This window comes from Bos indicus x Bos taurus, chromosome 2 (assembly GCF_003369695.1).
Source record: "Bos indicus x Bos taurus breed Angus x Brahman F1 hybrid chromosome 2, Bos_hybrid_MaternalHap_v2.0, whole genome shotgun sequence".
NCBI lineage: Eukaryota > Metazoa > Chordata > Mammalia > Artiodactyla > Bovidae > Bos > Bos indicus x Bos taurus.
The window spans coordinates 47,580,908-47,605,684 of NC_040077.1; the positions used below are offsets into that span (position 1 = coordinate 47,580,908).

A 24,777-nucleotide genomic window follows, 5' to 3' on the forward strand; every position below is an offset into this window, starting at 1 on the left:
ATGTAGTGTGTAAGGCCTGGCTGAAGTATCATCTCCTCTAGGACATCTTCCGTTACCTGAATTTAATGTCACTTCTCCGTGATCCCAAAATACACTACACTTATTCCTGTCACTGCAAATTTAACATCTTAATTATTTGTTTCTAAATCTGCCTCCTTCACTAAACAGTGAAGTCCTGGGACTACTGTGTTGTGCCTGGTTGGCATAGATTCTTTTGCTAAATCAATCTCCTTGACTTGGGAAATAAATAAATGATCGGGTTCAACATACCATTTATCACTTATGTGGCCTTTACCTAATTATTTAAGCTATTTGGGTCTGAGTGTCCTCATCAAAAATGGGTTCAGTAATTCTGGCCCATCTTCTGATTGGGAGAATAGAATAATGGATTTTAAATCATATATGCAAAATGTAGAGTGTTCTACGAGGCATTTATAAGGCAAGTCCTTCTACTTAGACAATGGTCTGATAAACAAAGCTGTTTTGCTTCATATTTTTGTCTTTTACCTTGGTTCCTTTAGATAATGCTACTTAGGACCCATATAAATTCACCTCAAATAGTAAGCTGGCTTTGAAGGAAATTTTTTACGTTGCTGTTTATTACTCATTACCTTTCAGAAATTGCTTAATAGCAAATTTATGAGGAAAATACAGCTCATTTCAAGGCAGTATATCTAAATACTTGTGTTATCAACAGTTTTGGATATGTTGCACATAATCCAACTAACTGGCATATCTCACTGAAGGAAAGATTTCAGGGATATTTTACTTCTAATAAACAAGTACTACTGAATATTCTAAAGCAAATGGCCAATGAAAATTCGTGATGTAGGTAGCTTGCAATTTCCCTCCTTTCATCCAGACCTTGTATTAATTTTATAGGCTTTATCCTGCTACTAAGCTCTTCATTGTTTCACTTCAGTCAGAATAGAGGGCGCTTGACTCACTTTATCAGATCTATAGCGAATCTGGCAATTCACTTGGCCCTCACGGAAACCACTGCCAATCTGCCATCTTCCAAAGGAGTGTTGAACACAGACACACAGGAGTTAACCCACTGCAGCTGACGTCTCTTTTATGAAACATTCTAGTGAGGTGAAGAGAGTCCCCAAGATTTGTTGTATTCTAAAATTTTAGCTCTGGCAAGAATTACTGAGGACACCACTAAGAGAACGACTGCCCTTTAAAAGATGTCATTATCATTATGTAAGTCTTTTATACAAGATATGCTGCTAATCATTACAATTTCATAATTTATAGACATTTGATAATATGAAAATTATAGTGGCTGAGTAGGTGTATTGATGATATATATTAAAATAATTTTCCATGTACACATACAGAAGCACATTTATAGTTCTCTATCTTAAAATGAAATAATAGTTATGATATATGACTACATTGTATTACATACAAGTTATGTAATAAACATTATCTACTTGTCAATACTATGTTTACTCAAAATATAAAGATCTGGAAAAACTTGAATAATTAAGAATAAAGTCCCAAAGTTCAACTTATTATAATTCTGAAGAAAGTCTATTGCCCCTGCTCCAACAAAATAATTACTTTTCATCACTTTGACTAACAACAGGTAATCTGCCAAAATTATTCACATGTGTACAACAAGGGGGGTCATTCCCCCTCCCAAAGTATTTAAATTACAAAGGGATACACTTTCACTACACTTTCAGAGACTATTTCATTGTTACATGTTGAGACTATTAATCATATTTTCTTTCCTCTCAAGTGAGAGGGATGGAGATGGGGGGAGTAAGGGAAGAGCTGATGAAGAGGGAAGACCCACACACAGTATACATTGTTTCAGAAAATATTTTCCGTAGGAGCTAATTCATCTATAATAGTCCTCTTGGATGATAACTATTAAATTGTACTTAGGCAGGGCTCAAGATGGACTAAATCAGTGAGATTTCATTGTCCCTTTGAAGGAAAGCCAGTAAATTATATCCTTAGAAAACAAAACCGGAAAAAAAGTTGTGCTTACTTTCTGTTCCTTTTCCGGGCTCGGCTGTAGGCTTCTAAACCTTCCGTTAGTGTCTTCAACTTCTCGGGCTCCACCTGAGTGAAGGCATGAAGACCAGACCACATTACCCAGACCTGCAATTGTTAACACTGTTTTTACTTTCCTGCCAGACAAGCAGGTGCTTGTACGGCACTCGGGGGGAGGGAGGCTTAATTCTCACTGTTCTGTCCTCGCTGGGGCAGAGGTTGATTCCGTGGCTCCAGGCTGCAACATCAACGGAAATGAAAGACTGGGTGGCTTTCAGAATGTCAACATTTTCAAGGTAATGTTTGAAGAACAAAACTTGGAACTTAAATAACCTTTAATTCACAAAATCATGAGTCAGAGATCCTGGTCTGCTTTTTGCACTGCCTGATGCTCAGCAACTGCGATTCTGTATTCCATCAGATGAAAAACAGCCGTGGTGAGTGAGGGTGCTGGGCTTTGGAGCCAGCACATAGAAGTTTGCATCTGACCTCACTTTCTAGCATGAATAACACCCTTAAATTCCCTGAGCCTCCTAAAATTTGGATAATTTAGAGAAATATTTAGTTTGTTAAATCTTCGCTGTTAGCCAAAGCTTTGGCTTTCAAAAATAAAGACACTTCAAGAAAATTTTCCCGAGGACATTAATACCTACCTTCCTGCTAGAACTGCGGTGAGAATTAAAATACAACAAACATGGTGAACACAGCCAAGCACAGAATAGCTAGTCTTACATAGTGGTGTGTTAGGCTCTGCAGAGGCCAGGAAAAAAAAACAAAAAACAAAAACAAACGAGTAGGGTAGTAGGCTGCATGTAGTCCCTACTGATGCGGAAAGAGGGTGTGGCTACTTCTGATGGGCGTGTCCTCTCCGGGGTCCTGCTTTAACACTGCCAGCCTAGGCTACATGACACTTGCTGCCTCATCACTGTAAGCCACCAACTGGTGGCTGGGGGTTTGGTGGGGGAGGGAGGTGCAGTTTTTGCCACCTGCCCCTAATACTCTCTATCATAGTTCTCGAAGTCACTTCTCCTAAGGAAAACAATTAACAAATAGGAAATTTAATATGCAAATAAAAACACACTTAGAAAAGCACTGTAACTTTTACTGATCTTAAACACAATCTCAGTAGAAACAGTATTGCTTGCTGTGTAAATATAGCTTCAAATTAAGTCCCCCCCCCCACTCCTCAACCCAGTTTTCCCCCACCCTGCACTCCTTTAATAAAAAAATTCAGAGGTTGCCAAGACACCTAATGGGTAAGAAAATACACTCTAATAAACAAGGAAATGATTAACTTTTGTCTTTGAATCTTCCTGACTCATGAATACTGTTCATAAATAACTTTCTTTGACTTCTTCAAATCTAGTACACAGTGATGATTATTAACAAAGGGTCTCCACTGTCATCTGAAAACAAGCATTTCTAATTATTCAATGAGAATAACAGTCAAATAATGGAAATAGTTTCCTTTTCATAACTTTTGTATTTTGTCCCAAGGGATCCAAATACCTTACATACACAAATTCACTGTGGATTGTGTGCCAGAACAAGATATAACTTTGTTCCAATAACATTTCTACAGGAGTAGTCAAGTGTCTTATTGGAATGACTGGAAAAGCTTAAGTAAGATGAATATATCCATGTGTTTTTATTTTTAAAGGTACCTGGATACCTTTTCACATTTTATGTTAGAAATGGGATTCCATCTTGTACTCACTCACACAAAGAAATTATGAAAGATAGCTCACAATTAATTTATAGCTAATTCCCCTTATATTTAAATTAGTTTCTTGGCACCAAGAAGAAAGCTCTCCTATAATAGGAGCTTCTGTTAGACACAAACTGGTGTAGTGAGAGATCTCAGAAAGGATTGATACAGGCAACAGAAAGCAGATTCACAGTGAAATAATGCAACATGCCACAGTGAAAACTTATCCCCTTGGTCTCGATTTTTAAAAACTAAGCACAGAAAAAGACATGTAATCTAAAAATCCAAAATATTAGATAAAAAAGGAGAAATAAAAATCATAGTTATTGTGAAAAAAAAAACCTAAGTTAGGTCAAATGATTTTTAAAAAATCGGCTATTTTATTTTTAATTAAGAAATAAGGGGCAGTAAAAGCATTTCTTGTACATTTATTATGTAGAAGGCACTGTTTTATTATTTCATGTGGTAATACTGCACACTAGCATTGTTATTTTACAGATGGGCCTAAGTGAGTTTAAGTTACATGGCCAGCATCAAAACTCAGGATGGCCCCAAAGCAACCTTTCTCTGCCACGTCAACTCTAATACATGCTGAAATACACATATACTATATAGAGAGATGTGTATGTGTGTGTATGCATATATACACACACATGTAAGTATATATGTCTATATATACATGCTCAAAAAATTAGGTCAAATTATAAATCCAGTTTTTATTTACAGAAATTTAGATGATGCTTGCTCAAATTTATCTTCAAAAATTTTTTTTACACTTGAATAATTTTCTGGTGATTTTTAAAACTAATTCTCCACCATGATTTCTTCATTTAAATATGCCTCTAAGGTTCTAAGGTACTTGTAATAAATATATTATTTATAAAGGATTCAATGACCTTGAAAGAGAAAGCAATGAGAGTGATTTCTGAAACTATAAGATACACATCACTTTGTATTTCTAATATGACAAAATCATACATATCCAGAGGTAAATGTTCGGTTTATTTGGTTTCAGACTTTTAGTACTCTTTGGTATTGTGAAATATAATACATGAAGAGTGTGTGTTTTTTTGGGGAATATTCATCCACTTACACAATATTCAAGAAAGTCTTTAAAGATAACCCCCTACAAAGGTATCAGGGAACAACAAAATAAATTCCATTTCTAGTCAAATAGAAACCGTATTTAATGATTTAATGAACACTCATAAATTAATTAGCTAACTTGTAAATAAAGAAAGTACTGGGAATCAAATACATAAATATAACATTAAAAAGATTAAACATATACATATTTTTAAATAAAACTTACACTGAAGGAGCAAGTAATTTAAGATACTTACTATTTTAATCTGGAATTTAATAATCTTATATTCCTATATATTCACAAGCCAGAAGTTTCATAAATTATTTGATTTCTATCTTGGTGAGAAATTTGGGGAGGACTTTATATCTTTACTCATATCGGCCAACATATTTTCATTCTAACCATGATGATGCTAATAGTAGTGGCTATCATGGTATAACTGTGTACCTATGTGATTTAGGAATTAGAAAAAGGTAACCAGACTTTATGTATTTATAGTACACATATTATCTCATGTATAAATATACACATATGCTGAATTTTTAACTTCTAAATCCCTTTTTTCATTCCTTCAGATTCTTTTTTTTTTTCTTCAGATTTTTTAGATTTAATAATTCTTTGGCATAACTAGACCTATAGCCTGTTCAGTAAGGTTAGAAACATACCCATAAAACCAGACATGATTATATGGTGGATGTTTAAAAGTTTCCTGAACAAGTCTGAAACTATGGCTGCTTATTTTGTTCACAAGGCACATATTAAAGATTTGATAATTGTTTGATTTGAGGTCAGCACAGTAGCATGGAGTGTATCTCAGAAGTAAGTCTATGACATAAAAGAAGACATAAACATTTCAGAGACAGAGTGACCCTCTGAAAGTGTGCTACAGTGTATATTAGAAGAATCTGGATTAAAGATCCCAGATCACTTTTGAGCCAATTAACTAGAGAAGATGTCAAAACTCCCTTCAGGTGTTAATCCCCGATAACAGGATTAAATCTCTTGGTGATTCCTTTGCTGGTACTTAGTGCTGAGGCTAAGCTGTCACACAAAGGTTAAAAGACAAGAGCACAGCCATATCACAGATTTCACAGCAGAGAGAAAGCAGCTGACCTCAGCCGCCCCTGTTCCTTCTTCACTTCCCCATCCCTTTTTTACAGTGTCCTCAGTTCCTATTGCTGGGGAATAGTATCATGCAAAGAGCACTAAGCTGAGAGTTAGGAGACCAGGGTTGAGCCTTGGTTTAACTGCTTGTGGTTTGTGTCTTTAGGAATGCCTCTTTCCTGAGGTCCAAATGGAAATAGGTGTGCACATCTTTATGGGTCATTGAGATTATCTACTTGGATTATCTAAGGATGAAGGTGCTTTATAAACACCAATGCAGTCTTTCCCAAGTGCCACTTGTGGCATGTGAAACTGTTTCAGGTGGAACATATACCGTTAAACATTTTTAATAGTGATATATTCATATAAATTTATATTAGAAAAATACAAAAACATTATACCTATGTTTTCACATATATCTTAGAATAAGACTAGAAGTTATTTTTAAAGTGGTTTGAACAGTGCCTACTACATAATGTGTCAAAAATATTTGTTGAATGAATAAAAAATGAGTAAATAAGAATTTGAGGACAAATTTTAAGTATTTGTATAGGTAACATGTGACTTGAGCTAAAATCTCGGAAAATCAATAAGCAGTAAGCAAATATGAGGCATTTATTAGGTTTATTATCAAACATTTATTAAGTAGTAACTACTTTACTCTTTAACCTGAAAAAGTCCTGTTAACTTAAGTGCAATATTTCAATATTTTTTCAAGTATGGGAATTAATGATAAATAATTTGCGGTAGAAAGTTGACTCACATGTGACAGAAAGGATGAATTTAACAATAATACTTAAGGAAAATTCATAAAGTGAACCACAGTTTTTTCAAATGGACTAAGCCAATCGACATTATTGCAGTTTTAGTCAGTGGCACTATCTGAGGGTTTTTTTTTTCCTTTCATCTTCACTTCATATAGAAGCATTTTTAAGTACTAGAGAACTGTACTATAGGACTAGAGTAAATCTATTCTAAATGTGACAACAAATTTTATATAGATCCATAATACATACAGAATTAAATGTTTTGAATAAACTTGTACTTTCAAGGATACGCTGTTGAAGAGTTCATGTAGCAGAAGCATGTATTTGCCTCATACTTGAGATTCCATTTGCTAGTAACCACGTGACAACTGTATGGACAAGCTCAAGAACTCCATACTCAGTTGGAAGGGAGACAGGCCCCCTCCTTTTCCTCTTTAATCTTCCTCAGGGGGAAAAAAGCTTCACAGTATTCCACAATTACTAAAGTTTACCTCAACTTTGTTCTCAGTTTAGTCTATTCCCCAATATTCATATTTTTGGTGTTACCTAGTTTTTCCTTTTTATTATCTTTCAAATTTTGATCAGGCACTGCTTTTGTCTGGATTTTATCTTGCTTATTACTTTCCAAAAATTATTCTTTTTCAAAAATATTCTGTTGCTGCAGACCATTGATTGCCCCAGCCACCCCACCAGTCAAAATGCAGCCCAAATATCGTGGATACTGATTGGGTATAGAGAAAATAATTCATTTTCAGAAATGGTTAAGAAAATATATATGGAAAAGGAAATATACAAAGAATACTTTCAACAGAGAATGACAGTACCAAAGAACACAAATAGCTAACGCTGATAAGCCCAGAAAGAATATTCTTCAAAGTAAAAGTGTTTAAACACCACAGAAGGGCACACCTTCCAAATTTAGTTCCCAGGCTCAACTTCTTAGGTTATACATCTGCAGAATACCACTGTAAGCCGTCTCTGGTTTTGCTCCATACCATCAAAACATGAGTGCATGTGATAGTGAATAACAAACAGAAAGTGACTGTCCCAAAATAAATCTGGCATGAGTTTTAATAATGATGAGTTCTGTCTGTTTTGAACAACACTCAGAAAGCTACTTTTATCTCCTCCTGCCAAATATAACCATGTGGAAAAAAGTCAGAGTGAATTTAGAGAAGGAGCACCCTACTCATTGCTTTTAAAAACTTCTTCATTTAACCAGGTGATTCTTCTGGATAATTAGGAATGTCTCTACCTGTCCAACAACAACAAACATTTCATTGAAAAGAAACATTTTGGTGCCAATACAGAAATAAATTCTTGCCTAAATTTGCCTCCAGTCAGAATACACACTGAACATAAGAACAACGAAATACGAAGACCAATGGGACAATGTTCAAAAATAAAAATAAACCACTTAGAAAAAAAAATTTTCATTTTTTTGATTATTATTTGAGTCAACACTTTTAGGCTAGTTAATGTAAGATCAAAGATGGTAGATGATAATAACAAAATATGTTTTAGGGAAAAAAAAGAACATTTTTTCTGCTTTAAAATAATTATTGAAATAAATGCATAAAGATAAGCATCTCCCCCCACAGTTGCACAGGGTTAAAATGTCTGTACATTATAGAGTATAGGTGTAATGCCAGCAGAAGCCATTTTCCTCTCCAAGAATTCCTTAATACTGTGCCAAGATCTGGCAGTACATTTCTCCAGCTCTGACTAAGCACTGAGGTCTTATTCTTGGCTGCTAAATCTGAAGCTATAAAGGGTTCATGGTTCAGAGAGAAACCTGCACCACTTCTTTAGAAAAAGTATACATATCTTCTAGAATGTTCTTATTACAAACTGATAGGCAAGGGGAAAATGTATTAGTAAGGAGATACCACTTCCTGAATGGTATTATATAAGGCACATTTTATCCTTCCAGTGCTGTAACATAGCTTCAGTATTGGGACAGTATTAAATAGGGGTGATTCAGCCCAACTTTTCACAGACTGTTAAAAATCTCTACTAATTAATACTGTTGAGTGTTTTGGTGGGTTGGTGGGTAGAGGAAGAATGTCTGAGTTTATAGTTTTTAGAAACAGTGAGGAGAGGGGGACTTTCAAGTTTATTCACCAAACTAAGTCCTTTAAAATCTTTCCAAGTAGAACTCCTGCCTAAAATGAACAGTTAACATTAATTCATAATCAAATATGCCAATTTGTATGCAATGTCCTGAGGTTCATAAAAAATAGTTATTAACTATTTCATTCATGAAATATGTTATTACTATCCTTTAATACCCAACTTGGTTAATTAGTCCTTTATTTATGGATAATTCATGGATAGGTATACAATATTGAAGGTCAAATGACCACAATTTTGTAATGGTGGAATCCAAATTCATAAGGTTGTTTAATACAGAGAACAGAGAGGAGGAGGTTAATTTTTACTGAGCCTCTTTTCTGTATCATCTATTTATGGTGGTGGATGGTTCAGTCGCAAAGTTGTGTCCGACTCTTTGCGACCGCATGTACTGTAGCCTGCCAGGCTCCTCTGTCCATGGGATTTTCCCAGGCAAGAATACTGGAGTGGGTTGCCATTTTCCTCTCCAGAGGATCTTCCTGACCCAGGAATCGAACCCAGGTCTCCTGCATCTCAGACAGATTCTTTACTGACTGAGCTACGACGGAAGCCCCATCTATTTATAGTATTGCATTTAACATCATTCTGAGTAGGAATTAATATTCCCACTTGAGGAGCTCTGGAAATTAATACACCCACTCAGGACCATTTAGGTAACTAGTAGAGCTGTTTTTAAGCTCACATCAGAATGCCCAAAGCCCTTTCTCTCTAGTCTCCTCTGCTGTGTTCACACAGTATTTGATAGTTAGAAATCCTACCTCCTAGAAAGTAATCTTGGAAACTGCAGGATATTTCTAATGCACTATTAGCAATTCTACTACATTTAACACCCCACTGAAGATTTAAAAATGTCTTTTTAAATCATAAGCTGACCAAGTCATTTACACTCATGACAAACAGTTAGCTAAAGTATCAGGTTATGGACAACTTGGAGATCTCAGTCCCTGCTCCATTCACAGCCCTGACCTATCAGTCCAGAGACTATTCAGGCAACCTGAAAACATGAGAGGTGTCCGGCTTATTCTGAATTAGTTACCTGTAATCGTGATAATTATTTTTTTTCTAGTTTTTGTTGTTCAGTTGCTCAGTCGTGACTGACTCTTTGTGACCTGTGCTGGACTGCAGCATGCCAGGCTTTCCTGTCCTTCACTATCTCCTGGAGTTTGCTGAACCTCATGTCCATTGAGTTGGTGATGCCATCATCCAACCATCTCCTCTGTCGCCCCCTTCTCCTCCTGCCCTCAATCTTTCCCAGATTTTTTCTTCTCTGCTTCCAAAAAGAATTTGAAGTGACTTGTTGAGAACAAAGATACTAACAAAAAATAAACGATAGGTTTGTGAGATATAGGGAGTGGCAGGAGATAATAAACCTGTTCTAAAATTTGAATTAACATAGATGCTATCTGGTAGGGTCTGACAGCATCTTGGATTAATTTACTCAGGTGAACATAGAAATACTAGTATGAAAAATGGAGAGGCTGAAAAGGTTTTAAATGATTATGTGTAAGAAAATTTTTCTGCAAACCGTTTCTTCTGAGATACTACAGAGAGAATTACAGGGGAAAATGGTTCACATTCCATACCAGCAAGATGGAATTAATAAGATTTTACTATAATAAACAAATTGTTCATGAAGTCAGTCTCTTTCTCTCTTGACTTTATTAAAATGTCAGGCACTGCCACAGTATATGGAAGAAAACCTAATGTACTGCTTACCTTTTTAAAAGCATAAGTCTGGTTATAAATGCACAAGGCTTTATGTATCCGACATTGTGAGAACTAAGAGGTTCAATGTAAATGAAATTTACATCATAATTGGTTCACAGTTTTAAACCAATTTTAATGTAAAATATGTTTTACAGGAAATCTTTTCAGACAGATCATGCTTTGTCTTACACAGATATTAACCACAGTTTAATCTTTTCTAGATGAACCAGGATCACCAAGACATCAGGCAAAGGACATTTGGCTGAAGTCAGAGAGACCTGTTTTTGAAATTTCACCTTTTCTGGTGTTCACCTTTTCCGGAGAACGGTGTTTGACTAGCTGGGCATCATTAATAAGGAAGACCTTCCTTTGTTTTGTGAACTATAGGAGAAAAAAAGGGCTTGTGAAGTAGCACTTTGCTTGTTTATGTGCAAAAGTGAGGTGTCCTGAAAAGACCAGAGATATTTTAAAATGTTAAGTGCCCTAGAGCTTTTAAGACTGATATACTTTGCTTTTTAATGACAGGTAAATATTTCATGTGTTATCATTAATATTTCATTATAAATTTTTAGTTTTTCATCTCTAAATGTATGCTTTCAATTACTTTCTCTGATTTACTAAAAGTATTTTTAGTGTATCTTTTTATCAAGATTTTGATATCAAAGTTGTAAGAATGTAAAATTACAATGTCAGCCAATGGGTGAGGGGATATTTGAATTTACATAAACAATTTTATGCTCCCTGTTAGGAATTAATCTATTGTCAATAACAAGGAAAAAGGATCTGGATTTTGTGAAACACTTTTACTTTATAGTGATTGAAAACCAGCTGATTATTCAAATAAAGTAAAAAAATGTTTCTTGGACTCTTAGATATTGATTTTTTTTTTTTTTAGGTGCATCTCCCTAAACATCAGTGAGGAGTTCAATCCCGGGAGTTTGCTAACACAGACTAAGCAGAAGATTAGGATCATGGTTTAAACTGAAATATGTTAAAAGTACGTGCCTTTATTCTCCTAAGGACATAAAAAGATATTCAGACAAGGCTTGTAGGACAGGAAGAATGTTTCCAGGGAAGGGAAGCCATAATCTTTTTGTTAGTTAAGCTTTTTTTTTTGATAAAGTGGCACATAAAAAAAACTTGATTTTATTTGCACAGATTATAAAACAGTTCAATGTCTACATCATAATAAAAGCCCAATTTTGCTGTTTCTAATTATTTCTTGAATAAACTGTCAAAAATATTTAGGTTTATCAGCCCAAAGAATGTTTGTCTGGTCTTGGAGAGATTAGAGAGTAAAATGTTTTATGAATAGGAATATGGAATTCATTTTCTTATCAAAGGTAGAAACATTATGCTGAAAGTGTACCCTGACAAGTATATATTAGGCATTATAAGCAATGGGTTTAAGGACCTCCCGGTCATTTGGAGAAAGACAATCCTTTTATTGTGCTGGCAAAATGCTTTTGGTTTCCTTTGCCATTAAACCTAAATGCCAGTGGAGGTTTGAGCAGAGTTGAAATAGCTTTATACAATATAATCTTTAAGAGAATAATATATACCTGTAAAAGGAATTTTTATTTCCTAAGGAGATGAAAAATTACATGTTTCTTCATCCTATGTAGGGAATGTGCATTATTTTCATCTCCTGCTCAGATATAAATTTTTCTATCTACTTTGAACATTCTGTACATTTCTTGCCTAGTGAGTCAATTCTACCAATTGTGGGGAGGGGGAAAGCTCAGAAGACCCTTACTAATTTCTTCTAAATTGAATGGTAGTTTTATGGAGAAGTTTTCATTTAATTTATGTGATCAGATTGTGTTAAGTAGAACCAGACTATGGGGTTAAACAGTTCCATATGTTTCAAAGACCCAGAACTTTTCCTGAAAGGAGACACCATTCTAAACTCAGATGTTACCTCCTGCTTCCAGAAATGGCTGCAACTCCACCCCAGTGTTAGCTTCTCCCCAGTTTTGTGTATCACACATCAGCACATGGGAGAGTTCCAATCCCCTGGCGCTTTCTGTCGCCTGGAAGGACCCCTGCCACATTGCTGGGTTCCAACAACCACCAGATTTTTCTCCCCCTATCATTGTTACTTGCCTTTGTACTCTGTATGAATGAAGAACTAGGCACATGCAAGGAAGAAAGGCCAAGTTAACCAAATTCTGGAAATCTGGTTCCTGGGTCAGAGCCATGCTGAACCCTAGTGGGATCTACAAATGCTTTACAACTCACCACTTGACGACATGACATTTTGGTGACTACAACCATCCCCTCTTCATTTTATGCTCCAGAAGTTTGTGAGACCTCAATGAGTCATGAAGAATCCAAAGTGATGATAACAGAAAATAAGAACTGACATCTGAACAAAGGTTAGTATTTGACAATGGATAAAGATTGGTATACCTTCCCTTCCTCGGGGCTTTGTTGACAAGAACTGTGAACGTCGTCTTCTCTGACTAATTTTCCAGGCCAGGAAGTCAGTCCTTTGATTTGGCCCCAGACCAAGTCGCCAACGTTGAACGTCCTTGGCCTATAAGGGATCAATTCATTTGAAGAGGGGGAGTCTGGGTTCCTTAGGTCATCTTCACTACTAATGCTTTTAGCGTCTGAAGGGCTAGGTACACACCCGTTAATGTTTTTGGCATTAAAGTCTCCATTGTAATGGATGTAGTCTTTGACCAGAGAACTCTCCAAACTATTGGAGGAGCTCGGAGATTGCTCCTCTAGGACAAAGTCTTGCTTTGTGGTGCTCAGCAGCTCTCCAAAGCCCCGACTCTGCCGAGATCTGTTCCCGTTAATGTGTGCGCATCTTTCCACAGTGTTCTCTAGTCTCTCCTTAAAACTCATCATAGTTCTTTTGTAGTTATTATACCTGAAATTCTCCTCCAAAATCTTATCCCCTTGACAGTTTCTCGGTGGTAACAGTATTGGGTGCTGTTCCCCAGGCAGAAATGGCAGTGTAGAGACATTGTTGGGCCTTTCGTGACAAGGACTATTGTGGATGTGGCCTGGATGATCTAAAAATTCCTCACACTTCCACCTGTTTCGCTCCCCTCCAGGGCTTTGCTCCCCATCCCACTGTTTTTTAGATGTGTGGCAACCTGCTGATTTGAAATATTCAAAGCCATCTCCTTCGCTGGAGTTCTTCCCGTGGTCCAGACTGCTAGGCAGCCGAGCCCCTCTCACACTCCTCAGCCGCCCATCGTGATCCACACTGCCCATGTTTCGTCCGTGAATGACCGCACTGACAGCACTGGGGAGACTTAATGGGTCACCGATGGAAGCAGTGAAGGCACTCATGGCACTCAGAGCTGGAATGGGGCTGATCTGAGTTGTACTGTTGACAGCAGTGGTGATGACAACCTGCATCCCTTTGCTGGCTGCATCCACGACTGCTTTGTAAATAGCATCTACGGAAGCATCGCCTTGGCCCCCCATGATGAGGCCATCCTTCACCTGCTGACCTAGAGATGGGTCAATCCTCGACTGCAACTCACAAGAGGTGTCTTGGAAAGGTGGAAGTGTAGTGTTTGGATTTTCGGGAAGTGCTGTGAGCCCCGGCTGAGTGCTTATTCTTTTGTTTAGGAGAGCTGCATCTTCCTGCATTCTCACCTTAAAGAAATAGACAGGAAGTAGTGAGACAGAGAGAGAGAAAAAAAAATTTCAAGTCCTTAAAGAGAAAGACTGTAATTTTAAGATTTACCAGAAGACCAATGACTATAACAAGGAAGGCCATATAAAGACAGAATAAGACTCAAAAATGAAATCAGAAGTCACTCTGTATAGAAAGACATGTCTTGATTATACTTGGGTACTGTTTCTTTGATTGGAATCATATAACAGATTTAAAAAAAAATCATATTACTAAACATTCTGTGGAAAAATTACAGTTGAGGTGGTTGGACACAAAAGGTTTCCAGGCGATGATTCCATGTTTTTAGTGTCATTACAGGTTTTCAACTTGGAATTCAAAGAGAGAAACAAGTCTGTCACCAGCATTGCTCACATTAAAAAGGGAAACAGGTTTTAAAAATGATCTCTAACTCATTGATATTTCTACTGAACTAAGTGAAATAGAAAACAAAAACAAAAAAAAATATATATATATACACCCCTTTCTTAACAATGAAACTATTTCTGTTGAGTTGTGCTCAGTCCTGTCTGCCTCTTTGTAACTCCACAGACTGTATCCTGCCAGGCTCCTCTGTCTATGGGATTTTCCAGGCAAGAATACTAGACTTGGTTACCACTTCCCACTCCAGAGGATCTTTCTGACCCAGGGATCGAACCCGTGACCCTTGCATTTCCAGCATTGACAGGAGGATTCTTTACCACTAGTACCACCTGGGAAGTCCCCAAACTATTTCTGAGATGACACTGAATTTTTGAAATCTTTAGGTAGGGTAGTAACACCAGCTCTTCACCCTTACTGGGTAACTGCCTGAGGGACATTCCCACGCTGCCAACAGTGACAACAGTGGCCTCGGAGGTGATGCTTCATTGGGAAGAGGTGATGGGAGGAAATGGCCAGTGAAGAGTATCAATGCTCATCATGGGCATGATGAGTGCACTTTGAAAAAGTCCACAGGTTATTCTAGTTTCACCAACCCCAGCTAAGAATTGCTCTCCAGAACCTTGATACTTTGGATTTCCCGTCCCCCCACCCCCTGCTTCACTGACCCACGATCACTCACTTCCTGTCTTTACATCTTTTCCTGCTAAACCAGAACCTGGGATCCATCAGCAACATAACTACTTTCCTGCCATTCTCCCCTTATCTACACCTACCAGATAAAAATTCCAATCTTGGGTCAATTTAGCTGCCTGCCTTCTGTATCTGTATGCACAGTGAGGATGCTGAGTATCTATCCATAGGAACTTATGGCTTCCAATCTCAGCTGGGGGTTTGTATTCCCATCAATCCTATGATCCTCTGGTTAGGTATCACTCTCTGTCACAACTATTCAGATTTTATCCACTTCCTCAAGCCAGCTGCTATACTATTTCCCACATTACTCTTAGTATTTGACCCTACTTAACAGAGATAATCAAGTTTATAGGTTAGGAGTTCTCATTATTCTTATACTTGGCTACTCCCTGCCTTCTGGCAGCACACAGTTCCCTGCACAGTGTCCCTGGTCCTGTCCCGCTTCCCAGTGTAAGAGGCGCTCCCTCTGCCCTCTGAGTAAGTCCTCTGTTTATGCTCTGGATACCAAGCCTTTCCTCAGGGATCTTGCCTTATCTGTTAACCCCGTCTCTTCTTTATGTTCAATCTCTTCTACTTTTTTCTTTGTCTCTTTTCTTTAGCATTCAACTATGTGCATGGCTTCCATATTTTATCAATAAAAGTTTGCATTCAACCTATGCCTACCTTGGGGCACTATTTTATTTCTGTTATGTTCTTTGTAGTTAGGTTTTAAAAAGTTTTAAAAAGAGTAATCCAAACTCTAATTTATTTTTCATTCTTCCATCCATTGCAATCTGGCTCCTGCTCCCACAACTCCGCAAAAACTGCATTCAAGCTACTGTTGTTCTAACTGCTAAATCTAATGGATTCCCTTCAGGCTTTACCTACTTATTTACTCATTGACATGGTTGAGAGCTTATTCTTCCCTTCTAAATTATTTTATTATATGAGTATTTTTTCATTGTCCAAAAGAGAAAAGCTTTCTTCATCACTTTCCCACCCAAATCTATACTTTTGTATCCCACTCTGATTCCGTTTCTTTCTCAAAAGTGATCAGTGTTCGAATACATCCTCATAGACTTGTTTTTAATACCTTAAGTGTGCAGCTGCACATCTAGTTTCCCTTCTTTCTTTCACACCTTCCTTTCCCCTTGCCTCATTTCTTTTTTTCATATAAGTGGTATTATATTTTAGTACTGTTCTATAATACAACAGTGTTGGAGTTCTGTAATCTTGTGGATCTGTCTATATCAGATTATATAAACCTACCTAATCTTCGAATCTACTAGATAGATGAAAATAGCAAAACATACTCAATATTTAACTATTTTCCTACTGATGGTTGCTTAAGTGGTTTCTAATTTTTGACACCACAAATCAAATTGCAACAAAACATTCTAGATTGTGCCTTGATTTCTCCAAAATATCAAAGTTGAACTTGTGGGTCAAAGGACACACACATATATAGACACACATATATGTGTGTGTATGTGTGTGTGTGTGTAAAATTGATAAACTATCAATCACCCTCTAAAAGGACTATGTCAGCATACAATCAGACCAACAATATATCTGAAAGAATCCAGTTCCCCACTCCTCTGTTAGCAAAGGATATAACTATCTGATGGACATAGTAATGTTGTAATTTGTATAATTCTGATTATTCATGTTTATTACTAATTATTATTTAATTTTCTGAAATGTCTGTTCATTTCTATTGCTCATTTTTCTAATTGATTCTTTTTTCTTCCTAATTTGTAGGAGCTTTTAAAATATGAATGGCAATTAGTTGCTATTATTATGCATGTATTAAGTTGGCCAAAAGTTTGTTTGGATGTGGCCAATGAACAAACTTTCTGGCCAACCCAGTAACTTCTGCCAGGTTGCCACCTGTCTTCAACTTTGTTTAGAATATCTTTAATCGTACAGATTTAAAGTTTTATGTATTCAACTCTGTCACCTCTTTTTTGACTCCTTGGTTGTGCCTTGCTGAAAGAGCCTTTTCTACCCTAAGATTATTTAAAAATCTTCTATATTTTCTTCATGTATTTATTTAATGTTCCTCTTTCCATCCAGCTCCTTAATCTATCAGGAGTTTATTTGTTTTTAGAACTAAAAGAAGACCAAGTGGCTGAAGCCAGGGAGAGAGTGGTGTGAACTGGTGCTGGAGAGTGAGGCAGGGTAAACACGTTAAGGATGTGGATTTTAATCATGGGAGCAATGTTGTTGTTTAGCTGCTAAGTTGTATCCAACTCTTTTTGCGACCCCATGGAATATAGCCCACCAGGCTCCTCTGTCCATGGGATTTCCTGCAAGAATACAGAAGTGGGTTGCCATTTCTTTCTCCAGGGTATCTTGTTGACCCAGGAATGGAACCCCAGTCTCCTGCATTGGTAGGTGGATTCTTTACCACTGAGTCACCAGGGAAGCCCTGGGAGCAATGGGAAACCACAAGAGTTTAAGAGGGTAACATGATCAGTTTTTAATAACAACTTCTAAAGGACCACTGAGATGCTTCAGACAAAATAAAATGCTTCAAACAAAAACACTGAAACTTTAACAACATTACTGAGGAATAATAGTAAGTAGAGGTGAAAAGGTACATAATCACCTTCTTTTGTCTGTTTCTCCCAATTTAGCAAAACAAGTAGTAAACATTGTTTTCTACTAAAGTAACCCAGGAAAGGAGAGTACCTGGAAATTCTGAAACAGACAAGCCATGGGGTTATTGTTAGCTGGGCAAGGAATTGTGGACTGTCCTTGAAATGCCTGGAGATTCTGGTACCCCTGAAGAAGTTGCTGCTGCTGCTGATTTGGAGGAAACATCTGATTGTTGTTTAACAGCGACTGTAGATGAGTCAGTTGATGGTTATTCAAAGTACTGTTTATTGAGGGCATGTCACCTATAGTATGAAAAATATAAAATATAAGTCAATGTGATTCTTTGGAGGTCCTATGCCTATCTTTCTTGAGGATTTCTAAAAAAAACTAAAAACTAGACTTACATGGTAACTCTTTTCTCTTTTTCTCCTCAAAGTCTTACTAAGTGGTAAGAAAGACTAATTTTCTTATTTATCTTTCATAATCATTATTTATCTTTCATATCATGGAGAGACTAGTTAGTTTTTGGTCTATCCATTAGCCAATCCTTATATATTGATCTTCAGTGTCATAGAATTCCTTGAAGCCATTTTTGTTAAAGCAACCACAATTAAAGGTTAAAATTAGCCCTAAATGCTTTTAGCAATCATAAGATAGTTAAAATACGTGGGCCTGACCAGGCCTGTTTACAAAACTTAGTTCTCAAGCCATAATAATAACTACCACCAAATCAAATTAAATTTGGTTTAGAAATATGTATTAATATGTATTTTGTCTGTTTTAATATACATTTTGTTTTTACATAAAATATGTATTCGGTATTTTGGTTACCTAAAATTAAAATTGTAAATAAAGCTAGTAATACAGAAAAATTCACTGTCATAGTCATAAAGAATAAATGTTATATAATCAGATAGGATGCTGCTCCTGCTGCTGCTAAGTCGCTTCAGTTGTGTCCGACTCTGTGCGACCCAATTGGACAGCAGCCCACCAGGCTTCGATAGTTAATACCAAAGTTATATTCGAACTTCAAAATTAACTTGTTTTGAAATTACATTGACCTTATTTTGAGGATAATGTCATAGAAATTGTCCTATGACTTGAAATCTGTAGCGCTTTTTAGGTTCTTTACTACACTAATTTGATTGCCAAATAGGAGTAATTAAACTATTTTATAAAGGTGCTTATGAAAACTAGAAACATATTATTTTTTTAGCTACTGAAGATGCCCTTGACAATATCATGTACATTTGCCTATGTTTCCAGACTTTATGGGCACCATCTCTATACTACAATTACCGGCATCAAACAGCTGAATATACTTGACAAGATTTTATAAATTTTTTGAGATAAGATAATCTACATAAAGGATTTTGTTTTTAAGCCACAAAGTTCTAAAGAATAATACTGTTTGAGAAAACCGAGCAGTAGCTATTTGTTTCCTTGAACTTGGGCAAGCATTAACTTTGAATGTTTTTATGTCTTGTTTCTTATTTTAAGCATTTAGTTTCTTATGGATAAGCATTTAGTTTCATTAATTTAGGGATCACCTGGAAAAGCACTTCCTCAAACTGTTTTCATCCACAGTGCAGCTGCTCATACTAACCCTGTGATGCCACATCAACTAAAATTCAAATAAATGTTATTTTTAAGGTGTACCTGTGCTTTAATTATTTGAAAAATAAGACACTACTTGGCTTAAGAGAATGATGAGTAGGTTAGGTTTAGGTGGCATCAGAATTAGGAGAGAAGGCAGATTAAAATGACATTTAGTATTTCTAGAATAGGGGAAAAGGAAAAAGTCATTTTCATGTTTGTATAACTATGGTTGTATGTGGGTGTTATTATATTTAGTTCTTCCTTAAGCAAGCTGTGACATAACAAAAACATTTTTAAAAATAGTGTGACAAAATGGAGGTTTTTTTTTAAAGGAGAAAATAGAATTAGAAAAACGTTTCTTTTGTAAAAACTTGTGAAAAAATTTAACTTACCAAGCAGACCTGTCCCCAGTAGAGGGTTAAGTAGCTGTGGCACCACAGAGTTACTGTTGAGTTTAGCTGGACCAGGTGTATTCCCAGCATTATTAGATATATTCAGCAATGTTTCTGCCATTGACACCACTGCTGTCCCACCAAGTGTTGAGACAGTCAGTGCTGCCACTGCTGATGATGTAGTGGTTGTGGTAGTGGTTGCCTGGGAAGAAGTTGCTATGGAAACCTCTGGATGATTAGCGGTGTTGGCCGATGCCGAGTTCAGGACACCTCCCAACAGCTGGGGATTCAAGGCCATTAATCCTGAGGCCCCAGTGACAGCTGGGAGGAAGAGGGGGTTAAAAGTAGTGTCACTGCCTGCAAAGCTTGGTAAAGGGTTCCCCAGGGGGTTGGTTAAAAGGGTCTCAGCTCGGCTGTTCTCTGACTGATTGCTTGGCAAATGGTCTGGTGGGGCTGTCATCTGTGTTAATGAGGGTAAGGGGGTATTTTGCTGTTGCAAAATATCTGAGATGGCCAGATTGAAAGATGGCAGGGGAAGCATGGCAGCTGCGTGGGCTTGGTTCTGAAGCAGGGCTGCTAAGAGTTGAAAGTGAACAGGCTGCAATACCTGCCCATCCATGTCACCGGAGAGAAAAGCTAAAGCAGCGTTTACATTCGGGTTGAGAAAACCTAAAGGGTGGAGGTTGATCTCAGACTTGCCTTCTCCTGCTGAAGGCTGGAAGATATTTAATAGATTCTGGTTTAGGAGATGCTGTTGATTCACTGGCAAAGAGATAGGTAGAGAACTGAGGAGGCTGGGGTTCAAGGGGTGTGGAAGATGGTTGTTTGAAGTGCTGTTGGATGGAAAATGAAGTGCGTGCTCCTGGCCAACAAAAGGAAAATCACTCCCAATGGGCAGCTGACTCTGCAGTGGGTTTCCAGCTGCGGTGGTGACTATGACGCCGTCTTGAAGAACAGATGTTGTCTTTGTGATGGCAGGGTGGTTGATGCCAGCTATGGCTATGGAGGAGGATGGTCCTGAACCGCCTGAAAGAAAGGGGAAAAAACCCATTTATTAATTACGGAGGTTAAGGAAGACTTCTCTATAAAAATACATTGAGATATATTTCGATGAATATATTACATGCCATCTTTATAGAGGCTAACCAGATTAATTGTAATTAGAGATGATCTGACACGTTAATGAAACAAGTTCAACTTCATACCTCTTAATCTACTTTGAATGTAAATATTCTGGAGAAGTTTAGCACTTTAAGAAATAGCTGTTCTGTCAAATATCTTGTTTTTCACAGCCGGACAAAGTGAAAATGGGGAAAGCTGTGTTGTAGTCCATTCATTTGGTTAGAAAAAAGTAACAAGGCTTCATTTTTCAAAATATATTTTTACATAAAAAAAAAAGTTTTTGGTCTTTATATTACTAGTATTTTCTTTTAGGGGAAAAAACCAAATAGAATATGCATGAGAATATAAAACAGATAATAAAAAGTACCTATGTAGATATATTAATATTTTAGTGTATAGTTTTCTGGGCTTTTCCACCTGTATGTATGTATTACATATGCAGACACACACACACACACACATATATGTTACATATATTTTTAACAAAAACAGAATCATATTGTTTTGTAACTTTTCTTTTATCAATACATTGTTACTATTCTTTCATGTTAACTATAGATCTATTTGACTAGTATCCATGTATGGATATACCATAATTTATTCAATCCACAGTTGTGGATATTTTGATAATTTACAATCTTTTACTATTTTAAACAACACTATGATAAACATTCTTATTTACTCATCTTTGCTAATATGCTCAATTGTTTTCTAAGGAAAAATTCTTAAAAGTAGAGTTCCAGGGACAAAAGGTTTACATATATTTTAAAGCTCTGGATACACATTGTCAGACTGCCCTCCAGTGTAGCTGATCAATATGCATTCCATTTATATTTCTATAAACAATGTCGGTAGTGCTCATTTTTCTCATCAACACTGTGTTTATCATTATTTTTAAATCTTTGTCATTCTAATAGCATAAAGATACTTTATACTCATGATTCCTTAACCAGTCTTCATCCAATGGTATTCTTAATTGTGAAAATCTTATGTATGCTAAAGATGAAAATTCAAGGAATTTAATAATAAAATTAGAGTTGTGTATCATAATTGTTTTAGTTGTTACCAATCCAAGCTGCACAAAACAAACAAGCCAACAAACCAACCAATGTCTGGGTCCTAACCAAGATCAGCACAGAACTCATCTCTTGGGGTACAGCCTGGGCAGTAGTATTCTTTGAAATCACCCCTGGTGATCCAGATGTACAAGGTGGGTGTGGGGAGGGTGAGAATCACATTCTGTTGAAAAGGAACCTACAAGCATCTTTTGGAAAATGTCTTACCCTAAAGAAATGCATTGTTTTATAATAATATATACATTTAGCAAATATTAGTTATTATAAGCACATACATTTATTAAAGTATTAGACATGTATATGTTATAATGAACAATACAGTGTTACTGAAAATCTAAAATAATTCAAACATTTTACTGCTGTGCTATGCCATCACAACAAACTTTATATATGACTATGTTACCACTGAGGCCTTGTCCAAATACACAGAAATGTTTCCATAGTTGTAATAGAAGTACAAATACAATGATATATTTTTCTTATTTTCTATCAGAATAACACAAGGGTTTTTCCTTTTTGATATATAGACTCTATATGAATACTTTTAACCATGTAGCATGTAGACTGATCATATTTATTGAACTACCTGATAAAGTTTGGCATTCATATTTTGATTTTTTCATTATTATATATAACATGGGAATGGACATCTTCCTGTATATGAAAGTTTCCTACCTTTGAAATTTTCTAAGGAAATTCACTGGCATGATTGTTGTGAGCATCAAAGACAGGTAAGTGAAAGGCTTGCAACATGTAAAAGTATACAAATAAAAGGAGCTATCATTGTCATCATTATTGACATTAGTAGCTAAAGTTAGTTGTGATGATGTCGTAACAGTACGGAGTATAAAATCAGCATATCCAACACATATATTTCTATAGTATGACTTTGCAAGTCTTCTAGCTGCTGTGGTCTACTTTATTTATTTTTTTAAAGCTCTCACTGTTGCATTTAAAGGAGATAAGATGCTGAGGTAGGCATAGGGTATACAAATCTTTAAATATTAATTCAGATCAGTGATAAAAAACAGTAACACCTTAAACATTTCAGTGCTCCTTAAATCTTGCTGCCATTTCCATAAATAGGTATTTTGCTTTATTTGCATTTGGAAACCATTTTTTTGAACAAGCTAATAAAAACTCTTATTTACTAGTAATCACTATCTCTGGCTTTTTCCCCTATCTGCTAAATAATAATGACATATTTAAATGTACAGATCATCATTTCTCTAATCACAGTCAAGAGTACATTTCTGAAATAGTCTAGTGTGTATACAAGGCTTTGTAGATGAAGGATTTCCTTATAGGTTATTACTCTTTTATCTTTATTTTGTGAAACAGAAACATCCATTTTGAGGATTTATGAAAGTAATCATTTGGGGACATTATTCTAAAAGTTCTCCATCTAAATATTCTTGAGGAATTACAATAAAGAAAATATGGTTATTCTGGGTATAATTTTGCATTGCAAACAAGAAGGTGGTGAGTATCACAAGCTTCTTAAGGGTAATACGTGGATCAAGGCATATTTTTTATTTTCCCTAGTTTTCAACACACCCAATTTAACAATCAAGTATACTCTGCTGAACAAAAGGATAAAAATGATGATACAGACAAACAACAATAACACAACACCCTGCCTATTCTTTCAGGAAAGCAGAATTTAGACAATGTGATAAACACACAGTGATAAACACACAGATCTACCTGTCTGTCTCAAATAAACATTTATTGAGAGCTTATTATGAACCATGAAATTTTAAAGCTCTTTTCATAAAGTTAGTATAACTACAAGGCAATATGCTAGGCACTATAGCAGGTATATAACAAGGGGACAATCGTAAAACTGAAGGTGTTAGGAAAAACTAAGCAAGTGGTAACCTTTGATCTGGGATTTGAGAGTGGAAAAGGAAACAATGGGCTTCTAAGTGGAAGCAAAATAATTTTAAAAATAGACAAGGAGGTAATAAAGTATATGGAGGGTAATAAGAATCCTATGTGTCCTCAAAACAAAGAAATATGACTGAAAATATTGTACGCTGATTTTCTACCCACTCCAGCCCTCCCAACCCTGGTTAAACCTGCTGCCGCCTTAGACAAGCAGTGAAGGTATTTAAAGTCATCTTTCTAAACCATTAAAGACAAGGATTACTTATTTCCCTCGTATTTCCAAGATCCAAGAGTCTCTAACACATGGTTGGCATTCAAAAAATGTTGGTTGAATCAATCTATTAAGATTGTAAAACATGCATTCAACTTCTAGAAATCAGATCACTTGCTCTCTGTGTGTGGCAAGTGTGTATGTGGAGGAGAGAATACCACCCATTAGTAGAGAAAGTGAAAACTGACTTGTATCGTGTATTTTAACTCTTGTATTGTGAAAACTGACTCTTTATCTCCTGGTCCAGTGCCAGGAGATAAAGGCTGCTGAAAAGGAGATGGTTGGAAGATGTCAAGTTACTTTAGAAGACTCCCAGGTATGCTGGAGAGTTAAAATAATCTTACAGAGGAAGAGGTCCATCCCAAAGTACTCTGAATTCTTATAGTCACTCATTATTGTTGGGGTCACTGAAAGAGGATCCCATCAATTTTTATAGCTGGAAGGAAAACTGGAAATTGCTTATTTTTGAACCACTTAATCCTGAATAGGCATTCTCTGGTGAACTTACTACTTATCTCTGCATAAAAAACTATCATCTGTTGAAGCATATGGGGACAAATGTTTTCTCAAAGCTGATTTTTTTTGGTGGGAGCAGCTGTTTTGTGCTTAATCTA

General features: G+C 36.3%; 1 protein-coding gene across 5 annotated transcripts in view; it reads right to left on the reverse strand.

The window, feature by feature from the left end:
* Window positions 1-24,777, reverse strand: part of MBD5 (methyl-CpG binding domain protein 5) — a 159,714-nt gene that overhangs the window by 15,265 nt on the left and 119,672 nt on the right. For 2 of the 5 annotated variants that reach the window (XM_027561265.1, XM_027561257.1), the window contains 4 exons: window positions 19,805-20,830; window positions 17,907-18,115; window positions 12,929-14,137; window positions 2,006-2,118 (listed from right to left, as the gene is read on the reverse strand). In XM_027561265.1, coding sequence (XP_027417066.1) covers window positions 2,006-2,118; window positions 12,929-14,137; window positions 17,907-18,115; window positions 19,805-20,830 — 2,557 coding nt within the window. The remainder of the gene's footprint in view (window positions 1-2,005; window positions 2,119-12,928; window positions 14,138-17,906; window positions 18,116-19,804; window positions 20,831-24,777) is intronic. The other 3 variants (XM_027561281.1, XM_027561274.1, XM_027561289.1) reach the window with 3 other exon arrangements.